This window comes from Rissa tridactyla, chromosome 1 (genome assembly GCF_028500815.1).
Source record: "Rissa tridactyla isolate bRisTri1 chromosome 1, bRisTri1.patW.cur.20221130, whole genome shotgun sequence".
Lineage (NCBI taxonomy): Eukaryota > Metazoa > Chordata > Aves > Charadriiformes > Laridae > Rissa > Rissa tridactyla.
The window spans coordinates 205711916-205725735 of NC_071466.1; the positions used below are offsets into that span (position 1 = coordinate 205711916).

A 13820-nucleotide genomic window follows, 5' to 3' on the forward strand; every position below is an offset into this window, starting at 1 on the left:
ATTGTACTCCGGCCACAGGAAACTGCACTCTGCTCCGCTCTGCCTCCCCTCCCCCCCCGCCTTCCTTCCGAGTGGTCCCGTCCAGAGCTCCATTCGGCGCCCTGCGGAAGGTCCCATCCCTAGGAAACGGGAGGGGCCGGCAGAGCGGGGCAAGGCGACCAGCGCAACGAAGGGCTCCCTCGAGGCTGGGCTAGCCAGTGATTAGCGTGCCCGGCCACCAATAGAACGAGGCGGCTGTCAGAGGGGACCAATGGGCGCGAGGCGGAGGCGGGCCGGTTGCCGGGGAGGGGCAGGCGTAAGAAAGGCCGGCGGAGCGGGAGCCGCGCCTGCGTTGGGGGAGGAGGTGGGGACTTCGTCGTGTCCCTGTGTCGGCGGCGGCGTCCAGGGAGGGTCGGGCGGAGGGAGGGAGGATGGAGCGGGCGGCCGAGCGGCCGTGAGCGGGGTGGGGAACCGAGGCGAGCCGCGGCAGCAGGCCGCGGGGCAGGCCCGGGGGGCGGGAGAGGCGAGGCGAGGCAGGGAAGGCAGCTGGGTGACGGGCTGGTGCGGCGGAGGGAGCTCCAGGCGGAGAGCGGGCGGGCGGCCGGCCGGGGCTGGGGCTCCCGCTCCGCAGGGCGGCCGGCGGGGCAGGATGAGCCAGGAGGAGATCCTGAGGAAATTCATTAAGCGAGTCCAGGCCATGAAGGACACGGACCACAATGGGGAGGACAACTTCGCCAGCGACTTCATGGTGAGGGGTGGCGGCGCGGCGGGGGTGGGGGGGCGGGCAGGGCTCAGGGCACCCCTCAGGGCCGGGGGAGGTGGGGTGGCCTGAGGTGCCGGGCTCCCCCCGCAGCCCCTTCCCCATCCCCCTGCCAGCGAGGGGGCGTCGAGGGAAGCATCGCTTCTCTGGGAGTGACCTGCCATTGTGTATTCCCGGAGCTCGGCCGGCTCCCCCGTACCCCCCACCACTTTTTGGGTCGGCGGGGCGGGGGGGTGGGCGTGAAGGGTGGCCGCCTGAATTTACCCTTTTTCCTGCCCCCACCCCTGGGGAAGGTTTGTCAGCGCAGCCCCCTACCCCGGCCCTGCTGTCCGCCCGAGGAGGTGGTAGGTGATCGGCTGTTGCAAAATTAAACGGGAGCCTTCTCTTCCCCCCCGCGCTTCCCCGAGCAGATAAAGGGGACACAGGCGGCTCGGGATGGGGGGGGTGTGTGTTTAGCGCTTCCTCTGCCTTACAGCCCCTTTTCTCGCGGGGCTGCCATGTATAATGTCATCTGGGGATAATAGGGCACTCCTTACCTTCTTCCCCCCTTTATCTGCCCCTGTACCCGCCTGCCTGAGATTTCTCTTCTTTCCGAGGCGATGTGTTAAATGCATTGAACAGTCCTTGGAGGAATATTCATCTTTCCTTCCCTAACATCTCCCTGCACTCCCCATCCCCCATCGCAGCCCTGCCTGTATCCCTCGTCCTTTCTTCCAGATCGGTTCACCCTCAGCCTTTGGTTAACGTGTGTGCTCGGGGGAAGAATTTATTGGAGAATTAGCTCTTTTTTCCTGGTTTATTTTAACTGTTTAATCGGGCTGTTAAAATGTTTGAGGAGATTTATCTTTTGAATAGATGGTCTGAGCTGAACAATAATTTCGATTGGGCAGATGTCGCTGGAGCCTTTCAATATTGTTTAAATACTTAATATCAAAATACAGTTTGACCTGCAGAAGAGCTGAAGATGAGTGGGTTAGTGACCTCCATATACATGTATTTTCGTAGCTTGTTTTATTATCCAGTGCTGTTTGCGTTTAAAACCGCATCGTTAGCCCTTTTAAGCTGTCAGTCTTTGATAGTGGTCTGGGAACAAAAAAAAAAAATATAATAATCTCAATGTAAATGTCGCATCGGGGATTGTCTGAAATGTGGGGAGGAGGCCGCGGATGTTGCGCAAGGCGGAGGGGCGTTGGGAGTGCTGGCAGGTCCAGGGGTGGAAGAGGAAGTGGAGTGGACTTTGGGAAGTAAGGAGTTCATCCAGGGTGGGGTGGGAGCCCGTGGGAAATCGGCCATGCTCTTTGGGCAGGATTTTGCAAATACTGAAAGTATGCTGCCGAAACATCTGAGCGTGTGGGAAAGGAAGAGAGAAAAATGTAAAACGAAGAATGGCATTGGAGCGATGACACTTCTAAATCTGTTTTGATGAATAGAGCATCTGCGCATGAAAATTTAAAGGTTAAATACTTTGACAGAACTGTTTCATTAAGTGGTAGTTTTAGTAATACAGTTGCTATTAAACACAAATTGACATCTTCTCTTGTACTGATGAGTCTGTCTTGTTCACATAAACTACGTGTATTTTACAGAAAGGGTGGCCTAGACTGGTGGAAAATGCAGGCCTTTTTAGATACCCTTTTTGTTAAATACTTTATACTAGATCTCCTAATCTACTTCTACCATTTCATATCTGATAAATAGCCTAATGTTTTAGCTTTGTTATCGGTGAATGGTATATGATAGTTTTGTTATCCTTTCTTCTAAGTAGTAGCACCTCTGTATGGAAAAATAGCTTTTGTTTCAATTTCTGTCTTTGACAGCATGTTGTTTCTGTAGCTTTCAACTGTATAGTCAGTAAGCTTTCCCATCGCTTTCATACAGCAGCAAGGAAAATGTGAAAATAGCATTGTAGGAACTAATTGTCAAGGCATTTCAGGAGAAAGATGTATTATCGGAAACTGTTTTAAATGCTTTGGAAACAATTACATTCAAAATTTCTTTTGTCCTCTGAACGCTTTCTATTTCAAACTTTCATATTTGATGTTTGCATAATAAATTATAGGAAAACCAGGAAACTAGCGTGCTGATCTTTGGCCTTAATATTCACATTAGTCTCACCTCCATGTACTAAAGCAGATATAGATTTGTATGGTGTCAAGAATCATAATTATTGCTTTATTTATTTTTTCACTATGGGCATGTTGGGGTACTTTGTTGGGTTTTTGGGTGTGTGTTTTGATGTGGTTTTTCTTTTTTTAACAGAGCCATGCTTAGATGCTCTTTAAAATGATTGAAAAGGGAGGTGGAAAGAGAGGTGAAGGGGGTAAAAAAACTTCAGTGTTCTGTATTCTTTAATATGTAGTAGAGATTTTGCAGCGGGTGGGGGGAGGAGGAAGTTGTATTTTCTCATTTAAGTGCAGGATGTACTGTTGCTGCTAAGCAGTGGCAAATTTGTGGAATAGGAATTGCTGTTACTCATCACTTCATTTCCAAGTCAAAATGGAATCTAAAAATAGGTATGGAATAGTGGGTGAATGCAACTGAAAACAATTCTTTATTTTCACATCTTTATTGCCTTTGAATGCATTGAGTAATAGGCTTACAGAATTATATTTAGGCCCGAGTGAATGAACTAAAAGTACTCGATAGGCAGGTGCCAGGGAGTGCTGGAAGAGAAGGCAGAGAAGATAGAGTTACGCGCAGGTAGACTGATTAATCTGGCTGAATGTTATTGGAAGTCCATAGTGTAGATGACTAAGACTGCTATTTAATAATGCTATTGACATAGCTGAAAACATCTTCCACTTGGAAGATGGAAAGTTGATTCCCCACTCCTGGTTTACAAGATAAATTGTATAATTTGGGCACCAGTAGCAAGTTTGTTACTGGAAAGCAAATGTATTTAATTTTAATTAGTTTGCACTAGAAAGTAAGCAGGACTTACTAGTAGATCACTTCAGTACTGTGGGTGTGCACAATTAGGTTTAAATGAAGCAGATAGTTTGAAAACAGTGAAGGCTTGTCTGTGTGTTTTGCCAGTAAGCATGTATCTGTGCATGTAGGGGCAAGTGGTCTTTTTCTTAAAATAATGTAGGTTAGGATTTTACTAGTATGCTTACAATACATCCAAGGGTATACTTTTTCCTTGATTTCTGGTGATATTGCTATTTGGGCAAAAGGAAGTAAGTATAGATCGCATCCTCTTGGTGTTTCATGTTGTATGAATACAACCAGCATGGTCTAGATTCTGATTTTCTATAATGAGCGTGTGTCTTGCATCAAACAAGGCAAGGAAGTCAAAGCTCCATATGGAGGCAAAGAAAACAGTTCTTCTAGATTTTAGAAAGACCTCAATAAATAATTTTTACAGATTTTTCATTTAATTTATCCACAACTAACATTTTTGGGTTTTTATGCAGTAATTTCCACAAAAGCCTTCTGACATTCTCATTTCTATTGTCTGATGTAGATTGCCATTTTTATAGGAGAATTGAAATATGAATGGTGTAAAGCTTTACCTTAAAGAATCAGAATTATTATGTTTGAATTATGTGGTATGTGGCAGTCTTGCTTAATGTTTTAGGTTATGTCTCTGGCTAATCTGTTATCATGGAACAGAGAGAACAGCTGAAAGTAATTTTTGCAATGGATGCTGTGTAGGTGACCCTCAGCTGTTGTCTGGAGGTAGTGGTATCAAAATGATCCTGTTGTAGATAATCAGTCTAAATAATACTGATTTTTAACAACTTTGAAAGGAGTTGCTAGGTACCTACGTGTGGTCTCTGATCTTTTTATACCTTTCATTCAAGAGGGCACTGGTAACTAACTCAAACAACTGAACATTGTGTATCTGTGTTGTGCTTAATTCATCTAAGCTGGAACTCTTAGGTTTGGAGATAGTAAAGAACTTGATGCACTGTTTTCTAAAGTATGAAAGGGGGGTTGAATGGGTCATTGATTTGAAACAGGTAGAAAGGTAGTTTCTATGCTTTCAATGGTTTTATTTTCAAAAAAAAATTATTTTTAAGTACTTCTACCTCACTGTTTTGTGAAAATCCTATTTAAAAAAGGGGAGGTGGAATGTGCTTGACTTCTAAGGATAAAAGCTAAGCTGATCATAAGCAGTGCTACACCAGATGTTATAAAACTTGCCTTCCCTCTTGTATTTTTTTTCAGGAAAGTACATCTTTTCTACAGTGCCTAAGACTACTAAAAATAAATTGGGAATCTAGACTATTCTAAATCACTGAACAAGACTACCGAGCTACATAGTGAAAGTCCATGTACTAATGGCAATCATGACATTGATTTCGTTCTAATTCCTGTACGTTCTGAGATAGCATTAAAAAATCAAAAATACTATATTCAACCACAGCCACAGCACCTGGGAAACACCCTTCTTAAAAGCTTGTGTGTGTATTAATGTGCATTTGTGTAAACCTTTCTGATTCAAATACTATTAATGCACCCCTTGAGTATCTGTGAAGATATTTTTTCAATTTGTAAGGCAAGCATATAATCGGCAAACTTAGTGAAGAAAGATAAGAGTATTATATCTCTCTGTTATTTTTTAAGTTTTAAAAGCCCACCTGTATAAATGTTTTTGGAAATCATATTTTCTAATATTTACTTAATGAATTTAATGTTTGTAGCACATAGTTTGAAACATGAATTCTCAACTTATGCTTTATCATATACATTATAAAACACGCTGTCTTTTCAAGAGAAATAATTTTTATCTATTAAGTTAAACTAGGAAAAATGCTTTGGTAAAATCAACTAGATGGTAAACTTGAAACTTCAAAAAAAGATTTAATTGTTGTAAATACATGTTCGCATTAAATTCTTGTAAACTGGGGGCTTTTGAATGAACATCAACAGTTGTGAACTTCTCGTCCCTTAAGTGTGGTAGAAAGACTAATTGCCTTGGAGGAAATGACCCGTAAGTGTGTTGTACAGCTGATCTGTTATAAGAAGCTCTGCTCTTAGAGATGTGTTAATAGGTCATAGACAACTGTCACTTTAGATATGCTTTGAGCCTTTTTATAATTTCAGTGTAAAAGTGTGTCTGTTACTACTCCTCTTTCGTATTACACTTTGAGTGTTAATGTATTTTTGAAGTTTTGTATCCATTAGCTGTATTTCAGCTAGATGCTGTTCATTTGGCGGGGGGACACACACACCATCAGATCACTTTATTGTGAGCAGCGATTGTCATCCAGGCCATTCATAAAGCTTCATTTACATAGACTACATCTGGTTGGAGCAGTATGATTGAATAGTAACCCTTAACTTCAGAGGCTTCTGAAATTTGGTGAAATAGTGTTCTTTAAATGTTATATAAAAAAAAATAATACAACTTTCTGTGAACAACCATGCAGTTTAAATATTCAGCTTTTTTGTCCACTTCTGAGGAAATGAGTGCTGTTCTTGTTGTGCCATTCTGAATTTTTATAGAGGCAGTTGAATACAACCACAAAGGTGCAATAGTGACCCTGGGGTATAAGAGCTTGCAAACTCTGCCTGAAATTTCAGGCAGTTCTTTCGGCCAAATTAAACTAAAACAAGTCAGGGAATGCTCTGGGTTGTGTCAAATGGCTTGCATGTTAGTGAGTTCTGTTTGCTCAGTCTCTACAGACAGCAGTGTCTAAGTCTACTGTTCTGATGGAGTAAAGGGTTTTGTACTGATTTTGCTGAATATTACGGAATTGTTCAGGAGGAACAAATGGTAATCTTGACATTGTACCTCATGGCATAACACATACACTCCAAATAATTTAAATAGCATATCAAATACATACTTTGCTTTTATTCTGATCGCAATCCTACAGTGCCTTTTGCTGTATATAGTTATACAGATAGATACCATATAGATAGATAGATACCTAAATGCCTATATATATATATATATGCATGTCTCATGTGACCACAGTTCATCAACCCTAGACCCTCATCTGTGGTTCTGCAGAGATACGTGCATGCAGAGATACGTGCATGCACATATCTATATATATCTCTGGATGTATGTCTATATACACCCTGCACATATGTGTGACTGATTGCTGTAGTACAAATTTCTTGTTTCGGAGTATACATAATTTACCTTAAAACTGCAATAAGTTCAGGGTATTTTTCCTTGATGGTATTACAGCTAAACAGAAGTACTAGCTCTGCAAGCAGGGAAAGGTTAATCTGAATATCTGCTTATCTAATGTGTATACATTTGTTAATAGTAAATGCAACAAAAGTCTGAGGCTTTTAAATTAATCTTAAATCCCTTGATTTGTAATAAATGGGAATTCTGCTTGTTTTTGTTCACTGTTACTATTTAAGATGTGTGGATTTCACGTTGTGTACTGCTACAGTTGTACTGTGATATGCTTAGTACATAGGACCTTTTGGCATAGAGAAAATAGTAGCGCACCTGTTAGCATTGGGAAAAGGTAAAACTATAGTAGTACCTTGAGTATACATATATAGAACTGAAATCAGAAGCTAGATGACATTTTATTTTTCTTGGTTTTGTAATAGGGCCTTCATTTAGGGAGAGACATCAGTGTTAACGGTCAGATACGGAACTGAGTAAAGCATAAGTTAATGGGGTAGAGCAGAAGCTCTTTGCGCCGTTAAGAAGTGCGGTGTTTGCATCCTGGTGTTTTCCTCAGGTTGCCGTACTCCACAACTACTACAGTATGCCAGTGCAGGCTTGGATAACTCAGCTGCGTGTGCTTGCCCTAAGTGAAGCATGGATATGCATTTCTATTTCTGTTAACTAGCATGTGAATGTTGCAAAGAGATTAAGCTTTTTGTTTTCCTGCTTCATCGGGCAAAAAAAACCCCCAAACCAACTTGCTAATATAAACTTAAATCATGAATTACTTAAACAGTCAGAATGTATTCCTGGAAGGAGAGCACCCTGGTATGGCTGTGGAGTTTTTGATCCAGAACTGGGAGCCCCACGGAGCGGCTGTATTATTAGAGTGCTGTCTTGAGTCCCTCTGCATCTTTGAGAAACAAAACTGTGTTTGGAGTTGATACCGCTGAGGCAGTACAAGCACAAAGGTAGTAGCTTTACTAGAGAAGCTGAGTGCAACAGCAAGGTAAGGAAAGAGTTGCAAGAGGAGAAGAGCACGGTGAAGTCTGAGAGACTTTAGGACGATGGTTCTGGGTTGGGAACCGTTGTTTTAAAGTATCTTTGAATACTGATGTCAGGATGTTTCAGTCCCTGCCAGGTTTGTGTAGGAAAGTTACAACTTGTATCTCTGAGGGCCTTGTTTCTAGCTACCTTTTTGCTGTTAGCTTTGGAATGAAAAAAACCTTGCACAGCTAAAAAGATGAAGTAGAGAAATAAGTTTCCCAAAAGGTACCAGATAAATAGAGGTATAAATGGATGACCTAGTTTAGTTGACCTAATTTTTCCTCGTATCTATCCTCCTACAAATTGATACTTTTAATTTCTTTAAAAGGTAATTTTATTGGTGGTAATCAATTTGTGGGAAGACTTAAAGGCAATCTTGCTCTAATGGAAGTGTCTTTTGAAAGAAGAGCCTAGAAGAATTGAATTATCAGCTGTAAAAAGTAGCAAGCTGGTGTAGCCAGTTACGTCAATGGGGGAAAATATCTATCTATTATAAGAGGACTGAAGCTATGAATGATGTTGCCCTGTGGGCTAGATATGTCATTAGGAACAAAAGCAAAGAAAGATACGTGTTTTGTTCATTCAAATTTCTAGAAGGAAGCATCAGTAATTTTGAGGAAATCCTACCACAATGCTTCTAACAGTTAATTCTTTAAATTTATTTTACTTCTGAACTCCCTTAGTGCAGTAAAAAGAATCGAATTGCCTAGTGTTATGAATGTGCCAAGGGCAGCTACATTAGTAGACTGAAAGTTGTAAGTGCATATGGATTGGTTAGCTTGTTCAATTTTTAATTTGCTATAATTTGTGGAAATCCTAACAGTTGTTAAGTGTATCCATGTAATTTAGGTTTCCTTCTCTTTGGAGGAAGGGCTGTACTCTTATTTTTTTTTTATATGTTGGAGAGCAGGCCTTGATTATTAAACATGAGTGAAATATATTAGTTTTAAGTGTATGATCTTAGTTATGAGTTTTGGTGTCTACAGTCAAGGGTTGGAAAGCATCACTCTCTAAGGGGAAGTTAACTTAGTTAAAACCATATTGCTTTAGTGAACATGTGCACTACTTTAATCTCTTTTATTTAGTTATAATACTGAACTTGTCATTTTTAAACAAACTTTTTTACATTAACTTCCTTCTTATGTAGTCTTGTAAATTGTAGCTGGTTTAGTTTGTTTTTCTAAGGTCAGAGTACAGTGGTGTCCTCTTGAACAGTTTTGCATCTTGCTGCGTTTGTCTGTCTTGCTGTCTTGTCATTCTTGCTGCCTCATGTGGATGACATCTGCGTTTTGTTTTTCATCTGAAAACACACAGATGTTTTGTACTCTTTGTGGTCGCAGGAAGAACAGCTTCTATGTGGATCAATGAGATTGAGAGCAGTTCTTTAGTTCTGGAGGGGTAGATGACCATCTTTCAGCTGTGCAGCTGGGCTACAGTGGGAATGAGGGGCCAAGACTTTTTCTTCTGGACAGCTACTAAAGGACAGTCAATAGGATGCTGAAAGGATGCTGTACATGAGTGGCATTGTCTCATCTTCCTACTCTTATTGAGGCCGGGCAGTTAGCACCTCTGCTATCATTGCTATCTTTCATATCTGCTATAGGGCCAGTATCATGGATGAGAAGTCCATTTCTTGTGTCGAGCTGGATGTCTGCAGCTGTTTAGACAAGGTTCTAGTTTATGCAGGCGTTGACCGGACTTCAGTGGCCAGTAGGCATGATTTCCAGATACTCGCCTCATTTGAGAGTTTCAGGGGGCGGTTGGCCCGGAACTTTCATATTGTTTTCCATAGTTTGGTTATTTTTTTTAATAGATGTTGTCTTTCATTTGTGTTAGTACGGCATTATTCCTCTGATAGTCCTTGGAGGACAGCTATCTTTGAACAACTGGGTTCCTAATTTAAAGGAATGCTATATGGGTTTCCTGTCTTCAAGTGTTCAAGGGACTTGCCAGTGTAGGTTATGCATCATGTTGAAATGACTGATTGCTGTGGGAACTGCACAGTTCTTAAGAAGCCTGAGTGATGTTCCACTCTGTCCTAAATGTTTCACTTCTTATCTGACTATATTTGACTCTCTAGAGCATAACCCTGTGGTGGAACAGTGTCTTTTTTTCCTCAAGGCACTCGGTGTTCTGGTAGCATATATGGTGCTTGAGTATAGCTTCCTACTTAGACCAATTTTCTTACTGGATTAGTTGTCCAGTATTTGCACTGTCTTACTGCACAAAGCTCAGAAATTAATTGACTTAAAAAGCAGAACAAAGAAGAACAAGTGATAGGAATAGTGCATTGCATTTAGACTGTGGGTAGGTCGGGTTTGTAAGTTGATAACTGGCTGCTCTGTAAGTGAATAAAATTGATCATGGGGATGCGTCAGTGGTAAATGTATTATGTTCTGCATTTTTGCAGTGCGTAGCTTTTTTTTATTTTTACTGCTTTTCCACATGTAGAAAATAAGTCTTAATTCTTCCTTTACTTTCTACCTGAATCTTTGCCTTCCTGCCTAGGAAGCAGGATTACGACTGGAAGCTGTGCTTTCATTATTAGTTATTCCCTCATGTATATTCTGATAATTTTAGCAAATAGGTAATTGTTAATTGAAATGAATACAGTTGTCCAGTAGGAGAACTCAAGGGAATCATTTAGCTTGAAATAAAGCTGGAAAATGAAACACTATTCTGGAGGGAAGGGTATATGTAGGTTAGTTTAACTGCTTCAAAAACCTGAGAATTCCCGCAGAAATGAATTAATTATAAATTGCCTATAGGGCAGCACCCCTGTTGCACAAACTGTTAAAGGAAGGAAATAATCTCTTAGATATTTTGAGTCTCCCCAGATAGCTCTTAAGTATTTGACAGTTTCTTCGGAGATTTCCATTTTTAGTAGTATAGGTGGTTAAACAAAGCTGTGTTGATTTTTATTATGACCAAACTAAAATGTATAACTAATTTTAACTCATTTCCTGTGAGACTGCATAAACAGAACTGTGTGTAAGTGTTAATGGACATATAGGGAACTATATGTAAATGCTAATGGAGAAAGATGACTATGATTTTAGGCAGGTAGAAGGATCTTGGAAAGTACTTCAGGCACTCACTGTAATTTATTTTAGTAAAGAAATGTGTTCTTTTATAGATAGTTTATTCTTATGTTATTTCTACTTCACGAAGAGTAGGCTCAGAAGGGAGAAATGTATCTTACATTGTTTCCTTTAACAGCTTCTTTGCTATAAAACTGGAACACAGGAGCTTTGCACTTAAAGCTTTGGACATGAGTCTGTTTTTCAAAAAATATTCTGAACTAAGTTGTCATTAAGCTGGATATTTAGCCATATAGTCACTCACAAATCAATCACAACCTTTTATATCTTCTTTATAAACAGAAGAACTTTTTCCAAAGGCTATTCCATAGAACTGCTGTGGAAATTGCCCTCATATTCTGTAGTAACATTGCTCCAGTTGGTTCTTCAACTGGTGCTAGATATTTTCTTGATATCTTGATTAAGATGATGATATCTGAGCTTTCATTGCTTTTCTTTGTTTTTTATTACAGTGAAAATGCAGCCTGCAAGTTGTTTCGGATGTCAACTTTCTATTTTTCTTGTTCTGAAAAGAACAGGTAGATATTTGAATATATGAAGCTGTGGCAGAGAGACGCCTAGTTGTATTTCTTACAAATTACAGAAATACATAGCCTGTTAATATAAATGATTTAAATTGAGAGACCAATAACACTGGAAAAAATGCATGTATCCTAAAGTCAGCAAGCTGTTGCCATAAATCCATGTATAAACTGTGATTTCCTAAATGGAAATAATATTTACTGCTAAAATGGTAGCTAATCCCGTAACTAATTCTAATATGGAATAGCCAGAATGAGAGCTTACATTTGGTGATTTATATGTTATTAAACACTAGCATTTTTGGTGCAAAGCTATAGCAATGTATCTTTCTGGCAATGCATTTTACAAAGCATTAGCACTGTTTAAATTGGTGATTGTGTGAAAATGAACCCAGCATCCTGTTTGTACAGTCTTATAGCATACATAATAGGCTTCCCTTCCTGTATTCATAGAAAAAATATTCCGCGTCTGGTAAAGTAAGGCAATATGATCATCCAGTGAAGAAAGTACGTGCATATAAAAACCTGAGTGATGATATTTTTAGCTCTTATGGATGAAGATATCTTCCAGACATAATAAGTGTACATGAGGCCGGGATGTGTTTAGAGGTGAGAAAAGTAGCAATGGATTGAAAAGGGAATTCGGTGCAGGGATATAATTAAGTAGTGAACTGGTTTATTTCTAGAGAGACAGTACCTTTGAACTAAACATGACCATGATTTTAGTTTAGTTAGTTTTTAATGATTTTTTTTGTATGGCATATCAGGGAGTCACTGTAATGAGCTTTAGTAAATAAATGCAAAAATCAGTTCCTTCTATTCTTGCATTTAAGTGGCATGTTCTTTAAATTTTATGGGGTCACTATATTACTTACCACTTTAAAACCTCCAGAACTTGATCCTGAAGTCTGGAGTTTCCTGAATCATGTACTGATGGTGTAGATTTTCACGTTATTCCTTGCAAACTATTCCAAGACAAGTGATAATAACAGAGCAGACAATATTTACTTATACGATTTGTATGATTTTTTTTTTCCCCTTTCCCTGTTAAGAGATTCTTGCTAGTGTGGTATTGGAATTTAGCATTGACTGGCAACAACTAAGAATGTCAAATGTTCTGTCCATAGGAATGTAGCTTACCAATTTTATATGCTTGAAATGAAGATTTGTTTGGATAGAGATCACAGCTTTTTCTCCTTCCTGTGGTAGGTCAGCTTAACGAGTATATGATTGTCATATTGTGTGGAAAGTTAAGTATATAAATAAAACCTTTTAACTTATAAACTGGGCTTGAGAAAACCTCTAGAAGAAAGTTGAGGAACTTTGCTTATGCAAGGTATATTATGAATTTTAAGAGTATCTCAAATGCCATGGAGGAAAGATTTTTGCAGAAGAAAAGGTAAAAGAAATGCTTGCTTTGGAGGGCTTCCTTTAGCATTCATACTGCTGCTGTCTTTTCATTTGTCTTTAGCTTGTTGGATTTAGCTTCTGGTCATTGTATAAACAAGATACCCTTTAGGAATTCTGCATTTATGTCAGCTAGTAGCTGAATCATCCCTGCAAAGTGTGTAGTTTTCCACTGGGCGTAGTGCTTCTGTCAGATCTTGTGCAAATTGCGACATGTCTGAAAGTTGGACTTTTTTGATTCTCTTTGGAAATGATCTCTGTAAGAGTTGTCATGCAGACTGTTCCTTACGTATTTTCATGTTATGATTTGTTCATTTCATCAGGATTAATATCCCAGGATTTGTACTGTACCAGGTAATACTGCTTATGGATCCCTCTTCTCAAAAGAGGAACTGTGGTATTGAACTATTGTCTCAGCGTGGTTATTACAGAGAGTCCTGGAGACCAAAGCCTAATCCAAGTATCTTGAAATAAAGGTCCTGATGGCTACAATGGATGCAGTCAATATTCAGAGAGAATGGCAGTGCAGCTTGCATTGGGGTTGTGATGCAATCTTCTAGTAAGTAGCATGTACTTGAGCGTTCTCACATAATGTGCAATTCACCGTAATGCATCCATAAGAAGCACTCGCATCCTGATAAGACATCGTGATACTTCACTGCTCCTGTGAATTAATTCACATTGGCTGTAGAGTATGTATTTCTGTATTTTGCATTTTAAAGCCAGGATTTAGCAAACCTGTATTTCTCATCCTATTACTTGTCATGCAGTTACTGTCTCTTCAGAACAAACGTGTATTCCTGTCTGGGCTTATTAGCATTAATATCTGTTCTGGTTACCCAGTGGAATACTGATGCACAATGCTAGCAACTGGGAATGAGAAGGTAGCCTTTAAGGGAAGGCACAATGCAAGGATT

At 39.9% G+C, this 13820-nt stretch overlaps 1 protein-coding gene across 1 annotated transcript in view; it reads left to right on the forward strand.

Moving 5' to 3' along the window:
* Positions 1 to 416: 416 nt before the first annotated feature.
* PTPN12 (protein tyrosine phosphatase non-receptor type 12) overlaps positions 417 to 13820 on the forward strand; it is a 79693-nt gene continuing 66289 nt past the window's right edge. Inside the window, exon 1 of the mRNA XM_054196801.1 lies at positions 417 to 727. Coding sequence (XP_054052776.1) covers positions 629 to 727 — 99 coding nt within the window. The 5' untranslated portion in view covers positions 417 to 628. The remainder of the gene's footprint in view (positions 728 to 13820) is intronic.